Source organism: Trematomus bernacchii, unplaced genomic scaffold (assembly GCF_902827165.1).
Source record: "Trematomus bernacchii unplaced genomic scaffold, fTreBer1.1, whole genome shotgun sequence".
NCBI lineage: Eukaryota > Metazoa > Chordata > Actinopteri > Perciformes > Nototheniidae > Trematomus > Trematomus bernacchii.
In genome coordinates, this window is record NW_022988066.1 from 526,461 (window position 1) to 546,565 (window position 20,105).

The 20,105-nt window shown below is 38.7% G+C and overlaps 3 protein-coding genes across 4 annotated transcripts in view; 1 reads left to right on the plus strand and 2 right to left on the minus strand.

Moving 5' to 3' along the window:
* Positions 1–6,741, minus strand: part of pdcd11 (programmed cell death 11) — a 21,506-nt gene extending 14,765 nt beyond the window's left edge. The window contains exons 1-13 of one of the 2 annotated variants that reach the window (XM_034120422.1): positions 6,664–6,722; positions 5,634–5,774; positions 4,985–5,125; positions 4,615–4,779; positions 3,938–4,099; positions 3,720–3,834; positions 3,428–3,597; positions 3,182–3,289; positions 2,840–3,052; positions 2,124–2,248; positions 1,966–2,026; positions 1,008–1,154; positions 653–904 (exon numbers count right to left, since the gene is read on the minus strand). In XM_034120422.1, coding sequence (XP_033976313.1) covers positions 653–904; positions 1,008–1,154; positions 1,966–2,026; positions 2,124–2,248; positions 2,840–3,052; positions 3,182–3,289; positions 3,428–3,597; positions 3,720–3,834; positions 3,938–4,099; positions 4,615–4,779; positions 4,985–5,125; positions 5,634–5,735 — 1,761 coding nt within the window. In that variant the 5' untranslated portion in view covers positions 5,736–5,774; positions 6,664–6,722. Of the gene's footprint in view, positions 1–652; positions 905–1,007; positions 1,155–1,965; positions 2,027–2,123; positions 2,249–2,839; positions 3,053–3,181; positions 3,290–3,427; positions 3,598–3,719; positions 3,835–3,937; positions 4,100–4,614; positions 4,780–4,984; positions 5,126–5,633; positions 5,775–6,663 lie in introns of both variants that reach the window. The other variant, XM_034120421.1, reaches the window with a different exon arrangement.
* Positions 6,742–6,859: 118 nt separating this feature from the next.
* On the plus strand, positions 6,860–8,257 carry atp5md (ATP synthase membrane subunit DAPIT). Its single transcript, XM_034120766.1, has 4 exons — positions 6,860–6,968; positions 7,740–7,844; positions 7,969–8,059; positions 8,139–8,257. Exons 2-3 carry the CDS (start codon positions 7,758–7,760, stop codon positions 8,053–8,055), a joined length of 174 nt encoding a protein of 57 aa, XP_033976657.1. The 5' UTR covers positions 6,860–6,968; positions 7,740–7,757; the 3' UTR covers positions 8,056–8,059; positions 8,139–8,257.
* taf5 (TAF5 RNA polymerase II, TATA box binding protein (TBP)-associated factor) lies at positions 8,258–17,201 on the minus strand. Its single transcript, XM_034120765.1, has 11 exons — positions 16,782–17,201; positions 15,003–15,231; positions 14,275–14,590; positions 13,544–13,707; positions 11,538–11,673; positions 10,855–10,975; positions 10,643–10,772; positions 10,067–10,231; positions 9,800–9,977; positions 8,936–9,113; positions 8,258–8,823 (listed from the first exon to the last, which is right to left on the minus strand). Exons 1-11 carry the CDS (start codon positions 17,197–17,199, stop codon positions 8,609–8,611), a joined length of 2,250 nt encoding a protein of 749 aa, XP_033976656.1. The 5' UTR covers positions 17,200–17,201; the 3' UTR covers positions 8,258–8,608.
* Between the last annotated feature and the right edge of the window lie 2,904 nt (positions 17,202–20,105).

The following is a 20,105-nucleotide window of genomic DNA, read 5'->3' on the forward strand; positions in this document are numbered from 1 at the left end:
TAACACTTATAGATGCATTGATTTTGAAAATGTGGCCAATTTCATTTATTTTTTAAGTCGGACCTACAGATTCCGACTTTCATATTTTTTCTTAAGAACTATAACTGCCAGCTCACATTTTTCTCATTTAAATTGGAAATGTAACGGTATGTTCACAAACATTGACTATAATTTTTTTTAATTAAAATCTCCAAAACTGTATTTAGTTACAGACATTTTTCTAAACTAAACAGATCTCCTAATTAAATTAAATGTTTCAACTTACTTGACAAATAAAATCAAACTGAAAATAATGTGCAGTATATCCCACTCTGGCATTTATACACCTAATATCATTTATATCAAATATTTATCCCGTGAGCCTGGGCAAATATAATGAAGATTTAAGGGTTCCATCTGGTGGTGAAAAAGAAAATCTATACTAAATCAAACGCCAACTAAAATATTCGTATTCACTTCCTGTTTTTGTATGCGTTTGTGTGGCTGTGATGTTATGGTCTGTACCACTATGTGTGTGACAAAAAACCCTCATATACCAAATGTAACCGGCAAAAAGAGGATAATTCATAATGGTTCCAACATCCTGAACAAAAGACATAGAGAAAAGTTGGCGGATCATTTTGACCGAGATAATCCTCCAGGATCTCCTCACCTGCCCCACGTAGAAGACCTCCTGCGGGCTGACGATGGGCTCGGAGCTGAGCTCGCTGGTCGGCACCAGGCCCTTCACGTTGTTGTAGAAACGCACGATGCAGCCAAAGTCTTTGATGCAGACGATGTAGCCGTGGGAGACGCGGCCGGGACGGGCATCGCTGAAGCTGAGGAACAGCGGCAGGGGGCTCTCCACCAGGGCCTTCTTCCTGGTCAGGTACAGCTTCTTATTCTCTGCGTCCACGGAGAGCACCTGGAGGAACATCATCACACAAACACAGAGGAATAAAACAAATATTCAAAATGACAGGTGAATCTGCAGGTTAGAGAATTTCTCTTTTGGATTCTTCACTGACCCGACATTTGATCTTCATGCCCTCTATGTACTTCTTCTCTGGGTTCTTCAGCAGGATGTCGGACAGGTGTGTGCGGGGCACCAGGCCTTTGATGTGGTCAGACACCTTCACCATCATGCCGTGAGGCAGCAGGACTGATACCGTGCCCTGAGAGGGGGAGACGGGGGAAAAAGTGAGAAAGACAAAGTGAGAGACAATAAACACAGCGAGTCCAGAATGAGTTATGAATAAATTGTTCATAAGTGAAAATATATTTTTCAAAAATATATTGTTACCAAGCATAAACTTCCTCACTAAATTGATTTAAAATGTTCCAGATAACTACACCAGGTACAAAATAAAAATAATTTCTGCCTCAAATTCAGAAAACCTATCTATAGAACCTATCTATAGAAACTGGGTTATTATAACGAGAAGGTTTGTCATTATAATGACTTGCAGGATCTTTTTTTTCAACACCTGGCTAAGTCGCTATTTTTAACTGGAGAAAATGGGCTGTCATAGGTTCTTTGAAAGAATATCCAGGGAATAATTATTTCCTCTCTTGTCTAGGCAACCTCAGAGTATTGACAGTACTACAGAAAGCTGCTGGTCACCACTATAGGCAAATAAACTCATTTCTCAAAATGTTAAACAATTACTAATACTACTTCACTATCTTAAATTACAATTCATTTAATTCCACATTCTGATTGGATTGGATTACTTTATGGTGCAAAGAGAAGTAGTTTTATGCACAAATGTCAAAAAATGTGTTCCTTTCCTAATACCCCAGAGATTTGACTAAATTCATTAGTGTATTAGGCATCCTCTCAGTGCACATAAATATAGGATTTATAATCTATCATATCAAAACTAGCTAGAATAGATTATACATCATATTGCATGATTTTATCAGCCCTGTCCTGCATTGCTTTAACAGAATCTTTAAAAAACTACTGTTTTAATTTTTTCTCACCTCTACAACCTGTCCGGCCTGAAGATCATGATATCTGAAGAAACGCCTTGAAATCACACTCCTGAAAACAGGACAGAAGAAGGTTAGTCAACATATCAAATAAGAGTTGGGAAGTTGTTGCCAACTACACAATATCACTCAAATGAGGTAACACTTACTTTCGCAGACTAGCAAAGTGAATTTGGTCCATGGGGCTGAAGTCCATGATCCTGCAGATGTGCTCAGTCCTGGCCAGCACTCGGTTTTCATTGGACGGCTCGCTAGACTCCTTAACATGGTTCCTCTGTGATGAAGGATACATTTAAAGGAGACTTATAATGCTTATTTTCTGATTCATACATGTATTTTAAGTTTCTTATAATCATGTTTATATATATATATGTCAAAAAACACATTCGTTTTGACATACTGTCTGTCGGAATGTACATGTATTCACCATCTGTCTCAAACGCTCTGTTTTAGTGCCTGTCTCTTTAAGACCTGAAGATGCTTAGACTGCTCTGATTGGTCAGTGATACTGGGTCTTTCAAATCAAGTCTTGATACACCGTCAGCAGACAGTGTAGCTGCACTTTCTACATGTATAACATCATAGTTGGGACATCACAACTATACCTAGTTCCTAACGGTATGTTTAAAGAAAGTTTTTAAATATGTGCCGTTTTCATTTACTTGTGGACCAAGCAATGTGTTACTTTCACAGTATTTATGTTCCACTTAACCATTATAATAATACATAAAATCTCACTATTTACATTATAGGACCTTTAAGTTATTAACCCAATGCTGAGTCAGAAAAATGTTTACAGAGAGCATTTATTCTACTTAAGACTCAAATTTGCTTAAAATATTTAAAAAGCGTCCCCCTGACTCACATGTACGAAGGCCATCGTGTTGTCAGGCAGTTCCAACAAGGCTCCAGACATGTGGTGCATGGCGATCATCTTGCAGTCCTTCACCACCTCTCCGATGCGGTCTCCTCCAGCAGGAGAGACGTCGATTGAGGACCCGGGCTGAGTGAGGAAGGTGCGCAGGCTCAGGCCCACCAGACGGGTGGAGGGATCCACATACAGCACACAGGCTCGCACCTGGTGGATTAATGCAAAACAGTTTATACTTGAATATAAGCAGATGTAAAACCATTAATAAGTCAAACGTTTATTATTTATATCTATAATGTAAAAGCCAACAGGATCAATGTTCAATGTCAGTGTTACCTGGGCGCCCTCGGTGTAGCTGTCTGTCTGTTCTGGCTCCATGTGGAGAAAGTCCACCTGGCCAGTGAAGGAGGACAGGAAGTCCAGGAGCAGACCATGTTTGGTCACCTGCAATACAAACAAAAATACTTTATACAAATGAAGCAATGCTACTACTGAAGATGTGACATTGACTGTAAGAGAAAAATGTAATTGTTTTCCTCAGAGAAAAGATGTACTCATTACCAAAATAAAAGCTTTCTCTACCTTTTTGATGGTGGCTTTGACCAGAAGTCCAGGCAGCAGGTTAGTGAGGTTCCAGCCTTGTTCGGATTCAGCACAGGCCTGGGTGGGGGTGCTCAAAGAAAGGCGAATCATGCGCCCATCGTTCTTTACTTCGTCCACTCCACAAGTGACGTTCTGACCCACTTTCAGCTCTGGAGAGACAAGAACAAACGCTTTAGACATTAATCCATTACTTTATGCTAAACAATTGGGAAACAACTGCACTACTGCTACTCGGCAACAGAAAATGTGGAATCCACTAAGATTGTCATACCTTCTGGGTGTTTGTCCTTTACTGCTTCCCTGGGCAGGAAGGCTTTGGTTCCACTGAGGCCAATGTCAACTATGTAGCCATGATCCTCCACGCTGTCCACACATCCACTCAAGACCTGAGTTGTCACAAAATATATGTAAAATATATTGTTAAATAAAACTAAAAAGGTAGCTGATTTTTGGTAACCACATTTTGAACTAAAGATCATTATGACTGACCATGCCAGCTTTCAGAGAGTTTGAGGTGAGAGCCTTGTTGACCAGCTTTGGATTGATTGACAGCTGGATGCTGAGAGCGCCTCCTTTGGCTAGATCCAACTTGGCAATCACACACCTGAACAGCATGCCCGGGGAGAAGATGTGTTGCAGAGAGCAGATCTCCTGTGAAGGGAGAATACAATCTCTTGTTACAGATTCAAAGATTCAAAAACCAATCATGTCGTTTGCACAATAGCGACAGCGTGGTTGTTGGCAATGAAAATCTTAAATCCAAGGCTTGTATCCTAAGAAATTAGTAAAGTATTGACATAGAAATTGCAAATAAAGAACCCTCAGACTTAAGTTAGTTGCTATATTAATCTAGACTCCACATATCAAATAAAGCCAGAACTCACATATATCATCCCAGTTAAAAATACTAAGAAAAATTGAAATATATGCTGCTGTATCTTCAGAACTATCACAGGATGTGTATTTTGTAAATTGTGTACTAAAAAAAAATAAAAATGTTTTATGCATGCTTCTTGGTTATTATCAAGCTTTCTTTAGCTCTTTTCTTGCTGTAAAAAAATGCAAATTTCCCCTCTGTGGGGCAAATAAAGGTATTTGGACGGAATTGTTTATAATTGATGATATATCCCACAGTGACATTTCTAATCCCCACCCTGCAGGCTTACCTCTGTATCCGCTGACTCCAGTTGCTCACTGAGCAGCTTGGTGTACGAGTCACAGATGTTCTTGATGCTGAGGAAGCCTTGCATGCCACAGGGCAGACTGACCGTCACCTCGAAGTCAGTCACCTCCTTCACACAGCCCAGCATCAGGATGCCCTCCTTCAGATTCTAGGAAATGAGGAATAATACACAGAAGATCAAGAAAAACAAAAATAACATTTAATCAGATGTGCCGAATAAACTATATCATTTGGGGAAAATGAGCCTGCTAAGCACATTTAACAATTTATTCACAAATGCTGGTTCACCAATGTTAATAATAATAACTTGGATTTATATATAGCGCCTCCAAGAAACCCAAGGACGCTTTTACCTTCATGTGCAGGATTTCCACACACTTGGATGCTGCGTTCAGTGTCAGGCCATCTTCCTTGCCCGTCTTTGACTTCTTGAGCTTCTTGCCGTCATCTTTGCCCGCCCCCTTTCTTTTCTTTGTTTCTGCTGGTTCATTTGACTGCGACAGAAAAGCAAACAATCATTCACAAATGAGTTTTGTTAATATCATTAAGTCAGCAAGGATACCATTTTGATTTGATTCAATTCAGGGGCTTGTGATTGATACTAAAATATATCATGAGCACATTAAAGATAATTGGTAACATACATATGTTAACTCACAAAAGGCGACTAAGATAGTATTTGACAATAGCATCCCTAGCCTTTTCCATATACAGTATTTAAATGAAGAACAATACTGTATTTCATATAAATATTTGAAAATAGATCTCAATGTTAACTGTAACTTGCCTTGTTTCACATCTTCAAACACTATATGAAGGTGTGCGTGAACCAGAGTGAATGAGAGGGGTATGATAGCAGAACAGCTGATGCTTAGCTTGAATTAATAATAATCCTCTTTTTGGTGATAGCTACATACGCACAATCCTGAGTGATTTGGCTAGTCAAAGTAAAGTATGTTCACAGTTATATGGACAAAAAGTCAGAAAAGAGTAGGACTTTACCTGGAACAAGTTGTCGACCTCTGTCCTCTGCACAGCTATTTTACTCTCGATGGGCTTCTTTGCCGACCCTCCTCGAGGGAAGTCCTCCTCCACAGATGCCATGTTTGATGTTGTTTCAGATGTCTTAGAATATTAAACGCACTGTTGATAAACAAAGTCCCAAGCAAATGAAACAAACAAGTTATGTTAAGCCAAGTGACAAATAGATGTTATTAGAACTAGATTGTGCCTCTCACGCAGAGATAGGAGAAGTAATCAGATCTTGTACTTGAGTAAAAGTAGAAATACCAGTGTAGGAGTACTTTGAAAAAAACTTTAGTACCAAAAGTAAAAGTACTTAGTACGCAGATTGGTCAATTTCAGAATAATATATACGATACATTTTGATTATAATTACTGATCATTAAAGTGTTATCACAGCTGGTAAAGGTGCAGCTAGTTTTAATGACTTTGTATACTGCAGGGTAGCTTGTGAATTTACTCCAGGTGGAACTAAAAGTACACCATTTAACTCTGAATTGTCGTGGAGTGGTACAAAGTAGCATAAAATGGAAATACTCAAGCAAAGTACAAGTACCTCAAAATTGTACTTAAGTTCAGTAATTGAGTAAATGCAATTAGTTACTTCCCACCTCTGCTTTCATGTAACTTAACCAGAAATCTTACATTTTAAAACTAGTTACTATTACATTGGTGTTACAAATACAGAAGAATGGTAGCACAAACAGCAGTTTGCCTCTCTAATCAGATAGTGTTTGCTTTATCAAATATACATCTAAATACGTAAATCATTAAGTGCGAAAAATATAACCAACCCTACAAAGATCAGTTGCAATTCTGCTGCATTTAAAGTTACCATTACAAATGCACGAGAAGAACACATGATCTAACGTATTAAAGCACTCAGACTGACCACAAAGACAGTGTGGCAGCATTAAAAAAAAAGCCTATACAGAATAAATAAACCTCGAATGGATTAAAACGTGTATCAAATGATTCTCTCAGAATTTATCATGAAATGTTTCCTTACATTAAATCTCCGGCAAAACTCACATGTTGTTCAGCAACACGCCATGATCCTAACCCGGAAGTACATCCAATATAGGCGTGTCAATGTTCCACCACTCACATACAAGAAAGAATGATTGGCACCACCTTAAGCCAATAGGTGGTTTAGTCACACACTTACTTTGAGTGACATTACTTTAGACCAATACTGACACACGTTGGGTTGCTTGGAGTAGGCGGGATTTCCTTGCGAATTTAGCATCGCGGCCTCTGCTTTACTGAAGGACACTTGTCTCGTTCTGTTTGCTCAAGGGTCGAGTGTTAAAGGTAAGTCGTAACGCATTTAGAAACAATTAACACGATTTACATTGTTTTTTTACAATGTCAAGTTGTATTCATGTTATATCCAAATGCGTGTGTCAATGTACCATTAAACGATAAGCAGCGGTTTGAATATTAAACTAGTAGCTAGCTAGCAAGCTAACATAGGAAGCTAACTTGAACCCACAAGCTAACTGTTAATGAAAGTCAGTATGAATGAAAGCCCACTATTGTAGCATGTGTCAACCACAATGTTATTGCATTGAAGTTGGCTAGCCTTACGGTACAAATGTTTTACAGGTGTATTGCATAGACTGTATATATAAAGGTGTATTGAACGAAAGCATGTCCTTAGCGTCTTGACATGTCAGCTACATTTGATCCTAGCACGTCAATCTAATCACCATACAATGTCATGTAATAAGGCTAGTCAATTCAGCACGCCGTTTACACTTGCAATAAGGTTATTTTGTGCATATTTTGTGTAAAATATTTCACTTGAGTTAACACGGAGTTTCCCCACACTCTGTCCTGCAGAGCTATCAACACTGCAACAACTAAATTATGTATTGTGTGACTTGAAATCCAAATTAAGATCCTCATAAGTAGTTAAACTTGGTATTCTTCTAATGATCGATCTGATTTTCAATATTATCATTTTGAAAAATGTCCCAGGGCCCAAGGTGAAGTCTTCAAATGTCATTTTTGTAAAGGTCAAGAATTGTCTTGCTCGTATATTCTAATATTCATAACTCAATCACCTTTCTTCTCTTTTAGGAACATAAATAATCCATCATGGGAGGCCACGATGCAGGAACCCAGCAACAGTTCACTGGCTTTGCCAAGTACTTCAACGCATACACAATCACAGGGAGGAGGAATGTGAGTTGTGTGCAACTTAACTATAAATATACCACATTTTCATTCTGTTCTAATTCAAGCAGCCTAAAACTGTCATGTTTCTATGATTTTTCTCTCATGCACCTTTTTTTTGTCTTTCCTTTAGTGTGTTTTGGCCACATATTCTAGCATATTAGCCATTGCCCTCTTCTTCAAATTGAAGCCCAAGAAACAGGCCGCCATCAAAGAATGATCATGTAAGTTCATTATTAAAGTTTACTTTAGAAAAGTACTGCTTTATTCCAGTAACTGAAGCTCTTTATTTTCTCCTTACAGGTTTCCATTTTGACCAACATTTCTAACAGCTTGGAGTGGAGGAAGCAGCTGGACATGCTTGTAATAAAAATAAGTTTTTGTTTCCCTATGTAAACAATAAAGACAATTTATGCCCCAAATGTAGAAAACGTTTTTTTATTTACAGTGTACACCAGTATAAAATGCTATGAAACAGAAATGTCAGCCACATGTTGAACAAAGCTGTACTCATGGCAGTGATTTAAAAAAAAAGATCCCTAATCAATGGCACTAGGCATGGCGTGCGGATGTCTGCGAAAGATCTGTTAGACAGAACAGGAGAAGGATAGCCAAATATTTTATCTTCATTCACAGCTGGATTCTCAGCAGAGGTGTATTGTTGATAACAGTTTCATTCCAACTGAACCACGAATCTCTTCAGTTCCTTGGGGACCAAATGTTTGCTTAATTTCAAGCATTATAGATAATTTTCCTCATAATTCAATAATGTCTCATGGATTGTAGCCCCCGGCGGCCAGCAGCAGGTTCCTGCGGGTGAAGTGAAGGTGTATGACGGGGGTGGATTTAGACGTGTAGGCGCCCAGCAGAAGCTCCTTGGAGTTATCATGTAGATGGACATGCCCTGTAGCCGCCGTGAAATCGTCAGTTTCTAAATCATCAAATGCTTTTGTAGCGTTCCAAAGACGAACTGTGTTGTCCATTGAGCCTAGAAGAACGAGATGAAACATTGTCAATGTATGTTGGGTTTTGTAGCTTTACCATTTTCTACAGGAGATTTTAAGTCCTACAATGCAACAGTTGATATAAATTCAACTCACCGGAGGCAAGGATCTCTCCGTCTCTGCTGAAGCGCAGAGAGTACACGGTATCTGTGTGGCCTTTCAGTTCGCCAATCATCAGCCCATGCCCGATGTCCCACAGGAGCACTCTGCTGTCAGTGGCCCCTGAAGCCAGGAACTTCCCGTTGGGAGAGAAAGCCAGCGAATGGATAGGACCCTGGAAGATGAGAGGTAAAAGGCTCAGTACAGCAGTGTCACAATTCTGATAACTGCTGTAGTGTATTTAAAAACATTTAACTCTCCATGTGTTGGATAAATTATTACTTTGTAGGATCCTTCAAAAATAATAAAAGCAAAAACACAAATTGACCAGGGTTATTATAAACTAAAACCAAAATATGTTTGTTGAATGAAAACGATATCCCTTAGGAAATGCTGTATTGCCTGGTTGAATAACTCAAATAAAAACGAATTCAAATTACTTTTAAAGCATTAATATATTACTACAGGGGGGGAAAACAAGATTGCATTAATTCCATAAACTCTTGCTATATTCAACAAAAATAAAAACAAGAACTTGTCATTCCAGGAGATGGCGCTATTTTGCTATTGCATCACAATGATTCCCTGTTTGTCAAATACAGTACATTTTTGTGGAATGAAATCACAAGGTAATGACTTCAATCACATCACAATAATTGCTGATGTGTGTGACATTGTGTAAACTTAACCTACTATGCAGATACCAAACTTGAAGTAACTCTTAAGACATTTTCCTCAACAAATACATCATTTTGTTTAATTATATAAAGGCTTTACTACATTACTTAAGACAACATGTACACATTGATGTTCTTCCTAACGGAGAGAGCACAGATCTGCAGCTCTGTCGACCTCTCTGACCTTGTGACCGGTGAAGATGCGGACGCAGTTTCCGGTCAGGACGTCCCACACCCGGATGGTGCGATCCGATGACCCTGTGGCCACATAATTGGAGTTGGGGTGGAAGCGGGTGCAAGTGACGTCAGCTAGGTGACCAGAAAAGATCCGTAGAGGCTGGTAGTGATCTGTCGCCCACAGACTGTTGGAGAAAGGAAAATGTCAGATAAGAGAAGGGGCTGGTGTATCAATATGTGTTTCACTCTGTGTTACAGAACGACGGTTTCTTACCGGGCAACTCTGTCATGTCCCCCGGAGATAAAATAGTACCCATGCGGGGAAAATTGGGTATCCCACACTGGGTAGTTGTGGCCTTTGTAGCCCACCAGACACGTGAATGTTTGAAGACTCCACAGCCGGACCGTACCATCTTCAGAACTCGACAACAAGTAGTTTCTGGAATGTAAAACGAGAATGTCAACAAAAAGTATTGCATACATCTGATACTTACACTGTTTTTCCGCAAGATAATCGTACAAATTAAACACAACTTATTATATTTCTTTAAGCCTTGATGCAAAAAGCTGAAGTCAAAATCTAACGTCTCTAGAAGAACTACACCATGGTACATCATGAATTCCAGCCCCACTCCAACTTGTGATTTCAGCTTACTTCTTCTACTCTGTGATAGATATAGCTAGAGAAGTATAACAACAAGGCTGTGAAAGCTGACTAGTGGTTGAGTTTTCTGTTTGGTGAGATGACGTTTAATGTTCACAGCAACCTCTTAAGTCTCATTTAGAAACTTGTTGTCATGAGTGCACATTATAGAGTATCTGTAAAAATGAACAATAACGTGCATTGTACCTGTCCGGGCTGAAGCTGATGCCGTACACTGGGCCGCTGTGTCCGTACAGGATCTTCAACTCACTGGCCGTCTTCTCATCCATGATCCTCTCCAACACGTCGTCCGACTCTTTGTCGATCAGATTCAAGTCTTGGGAGAGAAGAGACTTGTGTTATAGAAGGTCCGAATAACATCAAGCCGGGTTCACAGTGGTAACGGTCGTTCGCTGTACCTGCTGCGGACTTGACCTTGCGGAGCTTCTTGGGCGTGACGCTCCACACCCGTACTGTGGAGTCAGCGAAGCCCCCCGCGATCAGGCTGGAGTCGTCTGTGAAGTCAACAGCTGTCAGACCCTGCAGGGGGAAAAAGATGAAAATAATTAGAGATTATTATCCTTTATTACTCAGCTTAGTTGAATACACGATTCTGATTGGTCAATTCAGAACATGTGAGACGTTGTTAATACAGTACAGACCGCTGTCAAGGATTTAGGACTATAATGACCGTTGCTAAGGAGGATCAAGAAAGAGACAGGAAGTAAACACTAACACGGTATGGGCTCTGCAGTGTTTAAGGACTTGTTAGTGGATCAGAATCTATAAACAGACTTGGACAGTGCTTCCGTAAAGTTGTTGTTGTCACAGTTCCAGCCGTTGGTATGCGTGGAACATAATTTTGTTTTGCTTCGCGGAAGAAACCAGTCATTTTTAAGTCAATCAAATAATTTCAATTAATATTGGGAGTCGAGTCGTTAGTTTGTTTAGTATCTGTCGGTTGTTCTTTTCCCCATAATGACCGCCTCGCCGCACATTATCCCTTACTTATTACACGTCATGATTGAGTTCTTGATTCCCATTGGGCAATCTGGACATTCAGCAGTCTGATATTTCTTGTTAGCAGACTGTTGCTAAGGACCTGGTAAGCGTTGAGGAAAGTGTAGAAGCAGATGGAAGGCAGGATTTCTGGTCCCAGGCGGATCCTCTTGGTGGCCTCCTTCATGTACATGATCTTGTCCAGCTTGTCTGAGTCCTTTAGTTCTGGAAGGGGTATCCTGAATAACCAAAAGCACAAGGTAACACTTTTAAGGATGTTCAAGTTAATAACTGAAACTATGAGGTTCTTATAAGCATCTCATCGTTACCGCAGCATCCGGACTAAAACCACCAGACTCAGGGACAGTTTCATCCCACAGGCAATAAGACTGTTAAACACCTGGGGCCTCATTTATAACGCCTTGCGTAGGATTGGCGTGGGAAGGTTGCTTACGTAGGACAAAGCAAATAAATACGCACAGACATTTTCCGATTCATAAAAGACTGCGTACCGGCGTAGGACTTGCGTACGGCACTTCCTACGCCTGTTTCCCTTTATAAATCACAATCGACTCGTAACGCCCATATTTGCCTATAAATAGTAAAAGAAACGCCCATTCATTCATTCATTTTGACTGACTGCATGAAGAAGATCGCAGGAAATGACGACAGAACAGCTAAAAAAGACATCTCACACCGTGTCAGATTTTGGTTATTTTGGGGAGGTCGAGATAAATCATATTGTTTGGTGGATGCAGTTTGAACCAGAGTAGCAGCATGGAGGTCGGATCGTCACCAAAATAAATAAATAAGTGGTCCGAAAAAAGTGAATGACAAAACAAATACTCAGGCAGTGTGTTTGTCCCGGGGACAGGAGACACCCCCTTGATGAGAAACTGTAAGAAATGATCGGGGAATCCCTCCGGAGTGGAGTCATGACGACTGGATCTGAATTATTTTTGTTGTATTTGGTGGTTTGTGTTCCAGCTGTCGATCAGCAACTATATATCCATAATCCACCAGTTAAAGGAAATACAACTGTGTTGTGTTATATTAGCTGTACAATTTACCACATATGGTGTTCTTAGTTTCCATACCTCCTGTGTTTTACGAGCGACTTATCAAGTAGGCTATTGGCGAACGGCATAAAACATGATTAAACATGATAGTATATAAAACCATGCTCGTATCTACAACCTATAGAAATGCAAAACGGCGTCAGTTTAAAGTAATTCTATCCTTCTGTTTACCGCATCATTTATGAGAATACATTTCTTAACAAGAGAACATAATCGAGGGGTGATCAATAACATATCCGTATTTATTTATTTCTCCAAGTTATGTTTTTGTGTGCACTGAGGAGTCTCAAACAGGCGTTTGTTAAATAATTTTAAGATTGGCTTTAATCAATTTGTGAAAATGAATTCTTCATATATGATACATGAGAGGTAACATTTTATTTATGGTATTATTTCCACATATTTCTCTCCATTCTTCCTTCTGCCAACGGTGTCGCAGTTTCTCGTCTCTCCCGTTGTTGTGCTTAGTGCGTACGCATGGGTCAGAGTTTGCGTAGAGGTCCGCACATTTTCCCGTCAAGTTTGTTTTTTATAAATCGCAAACATTGCGTAGAAACTGGCGTCTTTTGAGCGTACGCACCGTTTATAAATGAGGCCCCAGAACAGTTCAAACAACATCCCTAATATTCATCTGGATGCTACTTAAAAATTATTTTTAAATTATTTATCTATTTACCTATATATCCTATTTCAATAACTTGCATATAGACTCTTATTGCACTATTTCACTTTTTTAAAACTATTTTTCTTTTTGTATTACTATTTACTTGCACTATATTTTTTCTGTTTATCTGTGTTTTGTGTTGCTCTTTTGGAGAAGCCTGTGACACAAGATTTTCATCGGCATAACTACACTGTAGCTATGCTCATATGACTAAATAAATAACCTTGAACCTTGAAGCTTTAGAATGGGAAGCTTGGATGTTTAGCAAGGACAACACTATCAACCTTCTTGTACTGAGGCTTGTTACATTAATTTGAAATGTAATTATGAGCACAAAATGCTCCCCTGTGTGTCAGAAACCTCTACCTGGTCTGTGCAGGTGCGTTAGGATCCTGCTTCTTGCTCTTGGAGCCCATGCTGTCCTTTTTGGGTTTCTTCTTCTTGGGTTTGCCCTCCTCATTGTCTGCCTCCTCATCCTCGTCGTCAAGGGGAAGCTCAATTTCTGGTTCCTTCAGCAGTCCATAGTAAACCTGAATGAACCAAAAAGGTTTTTACTGCAACAGCCGGTAACCGTCTTAACTCCACAACCACCATGAGAAGGGCATGCTTTCATTAATGAGAAAGGTAAAAATGACATCATTTATCATAGCCAGAAACTACAGGTCTTTAAAATGTTGTACGATCCTTGAACACATCAGGTGTGACAAATGTTCCAAAACGAAGACAAAAAAAGAAAGACAAAAAACCTAAAAGAGTGACCAAAATACTTAATTCTTCAGGTCTTAAATGTTGTCAAAAATAAAGCCTTTGCAATAAACAGTTTTAGAAGAAAAATAAATAAATGTTGAAATATATATTCAATTGTGCCAACATGTAAAAAAGAAAATGACCAAGCAAATTCAACTTGCCTTTTTTAACTTTGTTATACTGTACATGTATTAGTTGTCTCTATCTCTAGACAATAATGTGCTGTTCCCAAGGAGTTGCAGTACTTTAAATACATTAAAAACCAGGCCCCAGTGAGTTCAATGTGACAAAAAACACCCTGATAGGGAAACAAAGCAAACACATTCAACTGTGCTGGTGTATAAACCCACCTTTGCCTTGTTGGCCTCCCGCTTGCCCTCCCCGGCCAGGCTGCCAGACATGGCATCGATCTGGCTCTTGCTACGGGGCATGCCATCGAAGATGTCGATGTAGAGGTGCTCTTGTATGATGTTCCAGATCTGGTTGTTCTGGCGCTCCTGCAGATGCCTCTTCAGCAGCTGGTAGGAGTCTCGGGAGATCCGCAGGACGAACTTGCTGGTGCGGAAGTCCAGCAGCGTCTCGTTGCCTCTCATGTGCTCCCTCTTGGACAGGCTGGACAGAATGCGCAGGTCGTCTTCGTAGTAACACTCCTGATCCCCACTGAACCTGAGAGGGGACAAATAGAGAGGTAAGGGTTTATAATAAGCAGGATGTAATGCTACTGAAAAAAATAAAGAGTTTAAAGTTAAAGTCAGTCTTTATTAGTCCCAGATCGGGGAAATTCACAATGTTACAGAAAAGGGACAGTGCAGCTAAAGTTACCAGACTAAAATCAAAATCAAAATATACACATCACTGGTAAACATAAGTAGAAGCATGATAAATGAAATGCTGAACAATATTGAAGTAGCAACCAGTTTTATGATTAAATTGTAGAAAAGTGTACAAAACACTGACTGTCTCTCAGCAGTGGTAAAGAAAATCTGAAGTAGTGAAATACCAGCTGGGAATAACTTAAAAATTGCCAAAGATTCTTAACAGTAGTCAAAATATGTCACAATTTGTCAAGGATACTCACTTTTCAAAGAACGCCTTGGCCTCACTTTCGTGGTTGTTGTACACCAGTTCCAGATACATGTGCACGAACAGCGGGTAGAAGACCTGGGACAGCTCCGCTCGGTGACAGTCCAGAACCGATTCGATGAACTTCTTCAGGCCGCTGTAGTAAACCTGGTACAGGGGGGGGTCTCCCTGCTGACTGTAGGCCGACAGCACCACATTGACGTCCGGCTGATCCTCCCCAGCAGCTGGGGGGGAACAAGGCAGAGTGAGATGTGTAACTTAAGGAAGGCTTTTTAAAGTTACTATTGTTTTAGGTTGTTGTTTGTTTTAGCTGAGTTTAACTGTCATTGAAGTATAAGAAAATGTATGTTGCTTTACAACACAATTTTAAACTAGAGAGATGACATGATGACACCAAGCCAACTGTTGGTTAGTATTGAGTCATAGGGATGCCTTAAAAAAAACTGTAATAATAATAATTAAATAGGTAAATAAATAAATATAAATATAAAGAGAAATAAATACAATAATGAAGAAATGAATTTAATATATTAAAAAGCTGTTTTATTTATTTTCATGTTCATTTGATAAGTACGTCGGTGTGTTAAAGTGTTAGTTCGAATTCACCAAGTCACATAGTAACACTAAAACTACCCAATCAAGGCAGAGAGGCAACTTTAAATACAAACAATAATTCTGTTTGTTTATCTTTAACATTTCAACTGTTTAATGAACTTTTTATCATCTAATTTATTCATTTTCATTTTGTATACTATATTATGTATATATATTTATTTATTGTCTTATTCTTTAGCAGGATTTTTCTGTATGCATTCCTAAGACTCCACAAATTAAATAAAAAAGCTACTAAATGGATTCTTTCTTGAGTCAGATTTTCTTTACATGTTTTGTAGAAGGCATGTCTGAAAAACGGTTTGTTTAGTATCCTTACCTGAAATACATTCAAACTGAAGTAGTACTAGTACTTGAACATTTGAATGAATGGGAAAATAGTTGTTTCAAAAAAGCCAAACAAAAAGTTGTGATCACATGAAAATGTGCAACAGTTACCAGAAACACAATAAACACCTGTATCATAAAATGAAATCCATACATCCCCGATATATATACCTTTGTGAAACAAAAATGACTATACCTCCATGTATGTTATGTTGCTGTACTAAACTACTACTCATATTATGGCATATCTTACACAATGTTGTATTATACAAAACAGTATGGACTATACTACTATATTACTACATTACTACACCTTATATAATGTCTCATATTATACCATACCATATTATATATATTCTATTCTATTAAATTAATACAGATATACACATACTGTTACTTAATTGTATAATATTTTACCCTGGTTATTCACATACTTTTTGACATGTCATTTTCTCTCTAATTATATTTTCATTCTATAATGGTTTTACTCTGTGTAGCTTATTTTACACTTTCATTTCAACATAGGTAACTCTATGATTTATCTCTATTTAATCGATACTAATCTGTATGTAGTAATATCATAGACTGAGTAATATCCGTGTACTGCTGCAACAACCGTATTCCCCCGCTGGGGATTGATAAAGGCGTATTTTTGGAGTTGGATCAACACATAGTAGTTTATGGACTTCAGGTCATTGAGTGTAACTCTTTTTAACGTGATAGTAATCCAAGGAGCACATGCTTCTCACTCCTATTAGGTGATTTTATATTCACCTATTACAGATGCAAAATAATTTCACACAATAATACAGCACAAGCCAAGTTGTAATCGGACCTTTAGTTGGCGCCGGAGCTACAGCGGAGGCTGAGCTGGTCACTCGGCTGAGAAGAGAGCTCGCATCCCCGTCTGCTAGTTCCACACTGCCCGCAGCAGCACCAGAACCTGCCCCGGAGGAGTCACCCCCCTTCAGGTCCAGTGAATCCTCCGGTAATCCGGCTTCACGACGCAATATTTCGACAGACTCAGTCAGTTTGTTCTTTCGGAGGAACTGCAGGACCGCCAGCAGCGTCTGCTGATCCTCCGGGGGTCCTGCCGTTGATTTAATACTTCCAGTCGAAGAACTAGAGCCAGGGGACGTAGAAAGCAGCCTTCCATCATTTGCATTATTATTTCCACCGCCATCGTTTGATGGTTCTGTTTTAATGTCTTTTTCTTCAACCGCGTCGACCTGACCACCTTGTACGGCCGCCATTTTAAAAATGAACTGCGCATGTGCGAGGTTCAAAAACGGAAAACACTCAAATGTAAGTTTAGGTCACCCGATTGGTTCTTATGATGCAGCGTCACCCTACGTAGCGCTGAAGTCCCGCCTCCCGCTCCATCAGCATCTTATCTGCTGGTTAGTAGCGAAAATTGATTAAATCCAAATGTATACCTTATAATTTTGTCCTCAACAGGCTTAATTATGCTCCTAAACTTCTCAAATAAGATATTCTAATGTTTACCAAGTACACCTACTGTACCTTTTGTCATTTTCATTCAACTAAGATTTATTTTCTACTTGTTTTTTATATAGTCTTATTTTTTACTTCTAATCATCTGTACTTATTTAGGTCGTTTTTTTCACCCTGAACTTCCTTAACTCTCACCAATTAAGGCTTATCTTTTTTTATGTAAACGTAATTAATTTGAGCAGCAATAATCATTTAATTTTTTTTTTTATTATTACGAAATTAAAGACTTACATTTATAAATAAACTGCAAACAGGAATGCATATTTCATTTACTAATTTATAATATTGATGTTCCATTTTGCACCAGATGGGGGCACTTTGGTCCCACACAACCCCTGCCCAGTCAAGAGTGTCCCAACAATTTCGCCTCCTTCTTGGACAAATGTAAAGAAAAACAGATTATTTGAAAACAAATGATTATTTTAATTTAGCTACTGAATATTTTCTTAATTTATCAGATATTTGTTTTGTATATAAAAGATCCTCAAATAAAACAATTCCGTCACACGTTCCCAGAGCCCATGCTTCATGTGTCGTTTTTTCCAACCAATATCGAAAACCTAGATAGTCACCTTGCTATAATAGAAGAGTTATAAAAGCAGACACAATTAGGAAGCTGAAACCAGTTAATTGTAGCTATATCTTTGTTTTTAAGACAACAGCTCTAATGAATGTAACCTGTAACTTAGTAATGCATTTAGGACATGCAGCATCTTTTCATGATCCACCCTTATTTGCTTCACATTCACATGATTTTAAAATAATGCAGAATCTCCTTATATATCTGATACACAACTATTTAATGTCAAACAGAGAGAAAATACAAGTTTTATAAAATTGTGATCCTGATAAGCACTTGATCAACCCAACTTTGTGTTTGGCAGTTGGATTGATCAACTGCTTTATATAAAAAAAGCGAATAATTATATATCACTTATATATATCATCTACATACTTATATAAAAGCACATGCCATATAGAAACTATATACAAGTTCCAGCAGTGCTCACTTTGCATTCTGCTGACGTGGGATTTCTGCCTTACAGAGTAACACACCTTCCCTCTTTAAACTCCCATTCAGAGAAGCAGTCGTATACCGCTGACTGTGCATCACTGGGACATCACGGCATCTATTTTCATTTCTAAGAGACTGTCCGTCGAAAATCAGAACTTAATAGCATTTTATTTTAGTTTCATACAGTACAAGTGCAATGTAAACTCAATGTCAGAATTTCTCATTCGTTAGAAATCCCTTCTTTACAGTACTTTGATCGAGATATATCCTAATTAATAACACCTTATGGACTGTATGTACATACTTAGAAATCTGTGCAGCAATTACTGAATTAAAGCTTGGATGTACTTAAAGCTTATTTTTTCCCTGCTCTGGCTCATAAGAGCAACTCAGCAGCAGGTTTTTCTTTTCGTGTGGTAGACTCAGGTCCACGTTGAGGGGTGGGACAAAAGCAGAAGAAGAAGCAGCAGGTGACGTTGTATAACATTGCAGTGGTGTAGCTCCATGTGGGGGCTGGGGTGGGGTTGGTTGGTTGTTTGGTTGGTTGGTTGGAGGGTGTAGGAGACAAACATCAGCACCAAGGGCGTGGTCCTCAGTGCAGGCTCATTATAACGTGGCTCCTTTGGGGTGTCACTGAAAGATAGAACGTGTCTCTTACCAAGCAGATATGCAGATGACCTGGGCTGAAACACGTGTGTCAGGCTAAAGGTTATTGATTGAAGATCTATAAGTGTTATCTTCATATAGCGATTTACATAGAGCCTGCTGTGCTGCACCTGAATGCCCCACCATGAGGAGGACAGTGACATGTGCTTTTATGTTTTTATATAATCTCTTCACTTGGCTGTTTAAGTGTTTTTATTTTCAAAATGAAATGATAATGAATGACAATAGAGACAGAAAAAAGCAATTTCACCTGTTTAGTCTAACGCTTCATGGCAGCTCAACAGTGTTGACATTGATTTGAAATAAAACTGAGTGATTACATGCAGAAGTAGGCTGGTGCCGGAGGAATAAATTGCGTAAGTGATAAAGACAAGTGACTCTATATGAGAGCTGCAGCGCCTGGTTGAATAAACATTTAGTTGATCAACAGAAATATAATCTCTCTTGATGCAAAAATGGCAGAAAATACTTTTTCAGCCTCTAAATTATAGAGATTTTGCTATTTTAACCAATGTTCTATTATATTAAACAGTAAAAAAGTATATTTGGTGTTTGGACCGATTAAATATTTAAAGATATCTTCTTGGACTTTAGACATTTTCGAAACAAAATGATTAATTGATTAATCGAGAAAGAAAAAATCGGATTAATTGATTATGAAATGAATCGTTGCAGCCCTACACTTTAATTAACGTTATAGCTTTCCTCTAATGCATTTCAGAGGGAAAAGTAGTGATAACACTGTAACACACTTTTACAATTTGTGGAATATTTCTTCATCCATCGCTATACTTTTTAACTGATTCCTTCCACTTGCTATAAATGAATTTAGATGTAAGTGTATTTACGAAACGATACTATAGGAAATGATACAATAGGATACGATATTAAACGAAAAGGTAGGAAACGATACGATAAATTACATTGCGATAACAATTATTGTCAGATCAAGTTGGAAATGTC

Coding starts and splice junctions, on each gene's coding strand:
- atp5md (XM_034120766.1), top strand. CDS start 7,758: ATGGGAGGCCACGATGCAGGAACCCAGCAACAGTTCACTGGCTTTGCC. Junction 7,845..7,968: donor CAATCACAGGGAGGAGGAAT/GTGAGTTGTGTG, acceptor TCTTTCCTTTAG/TGTGTTTTGGCCACATATTC.
- taf5 (XM_034120765.1), bottom strand. CDS start 17,199: ATGGCGGCCGTACAAGGTGGTCAGGTCGACGCGGTTGAAGAAAAAGAC. Junction 10,976..11,537: donor CTTTCCTCAACGCTTACCAG/GTCCTTAGCAAC, acceptor TTCCCCCTGCAG/GGTCTGACAGCTGTTGACTT. Junction 10,773..10,854: donor CAAGGTCAAGTCCGCAGCAG/GTACAGCGAACG, acceptor TTCTCTCCCAAG/ACTTGAATCTGATCGACAAA.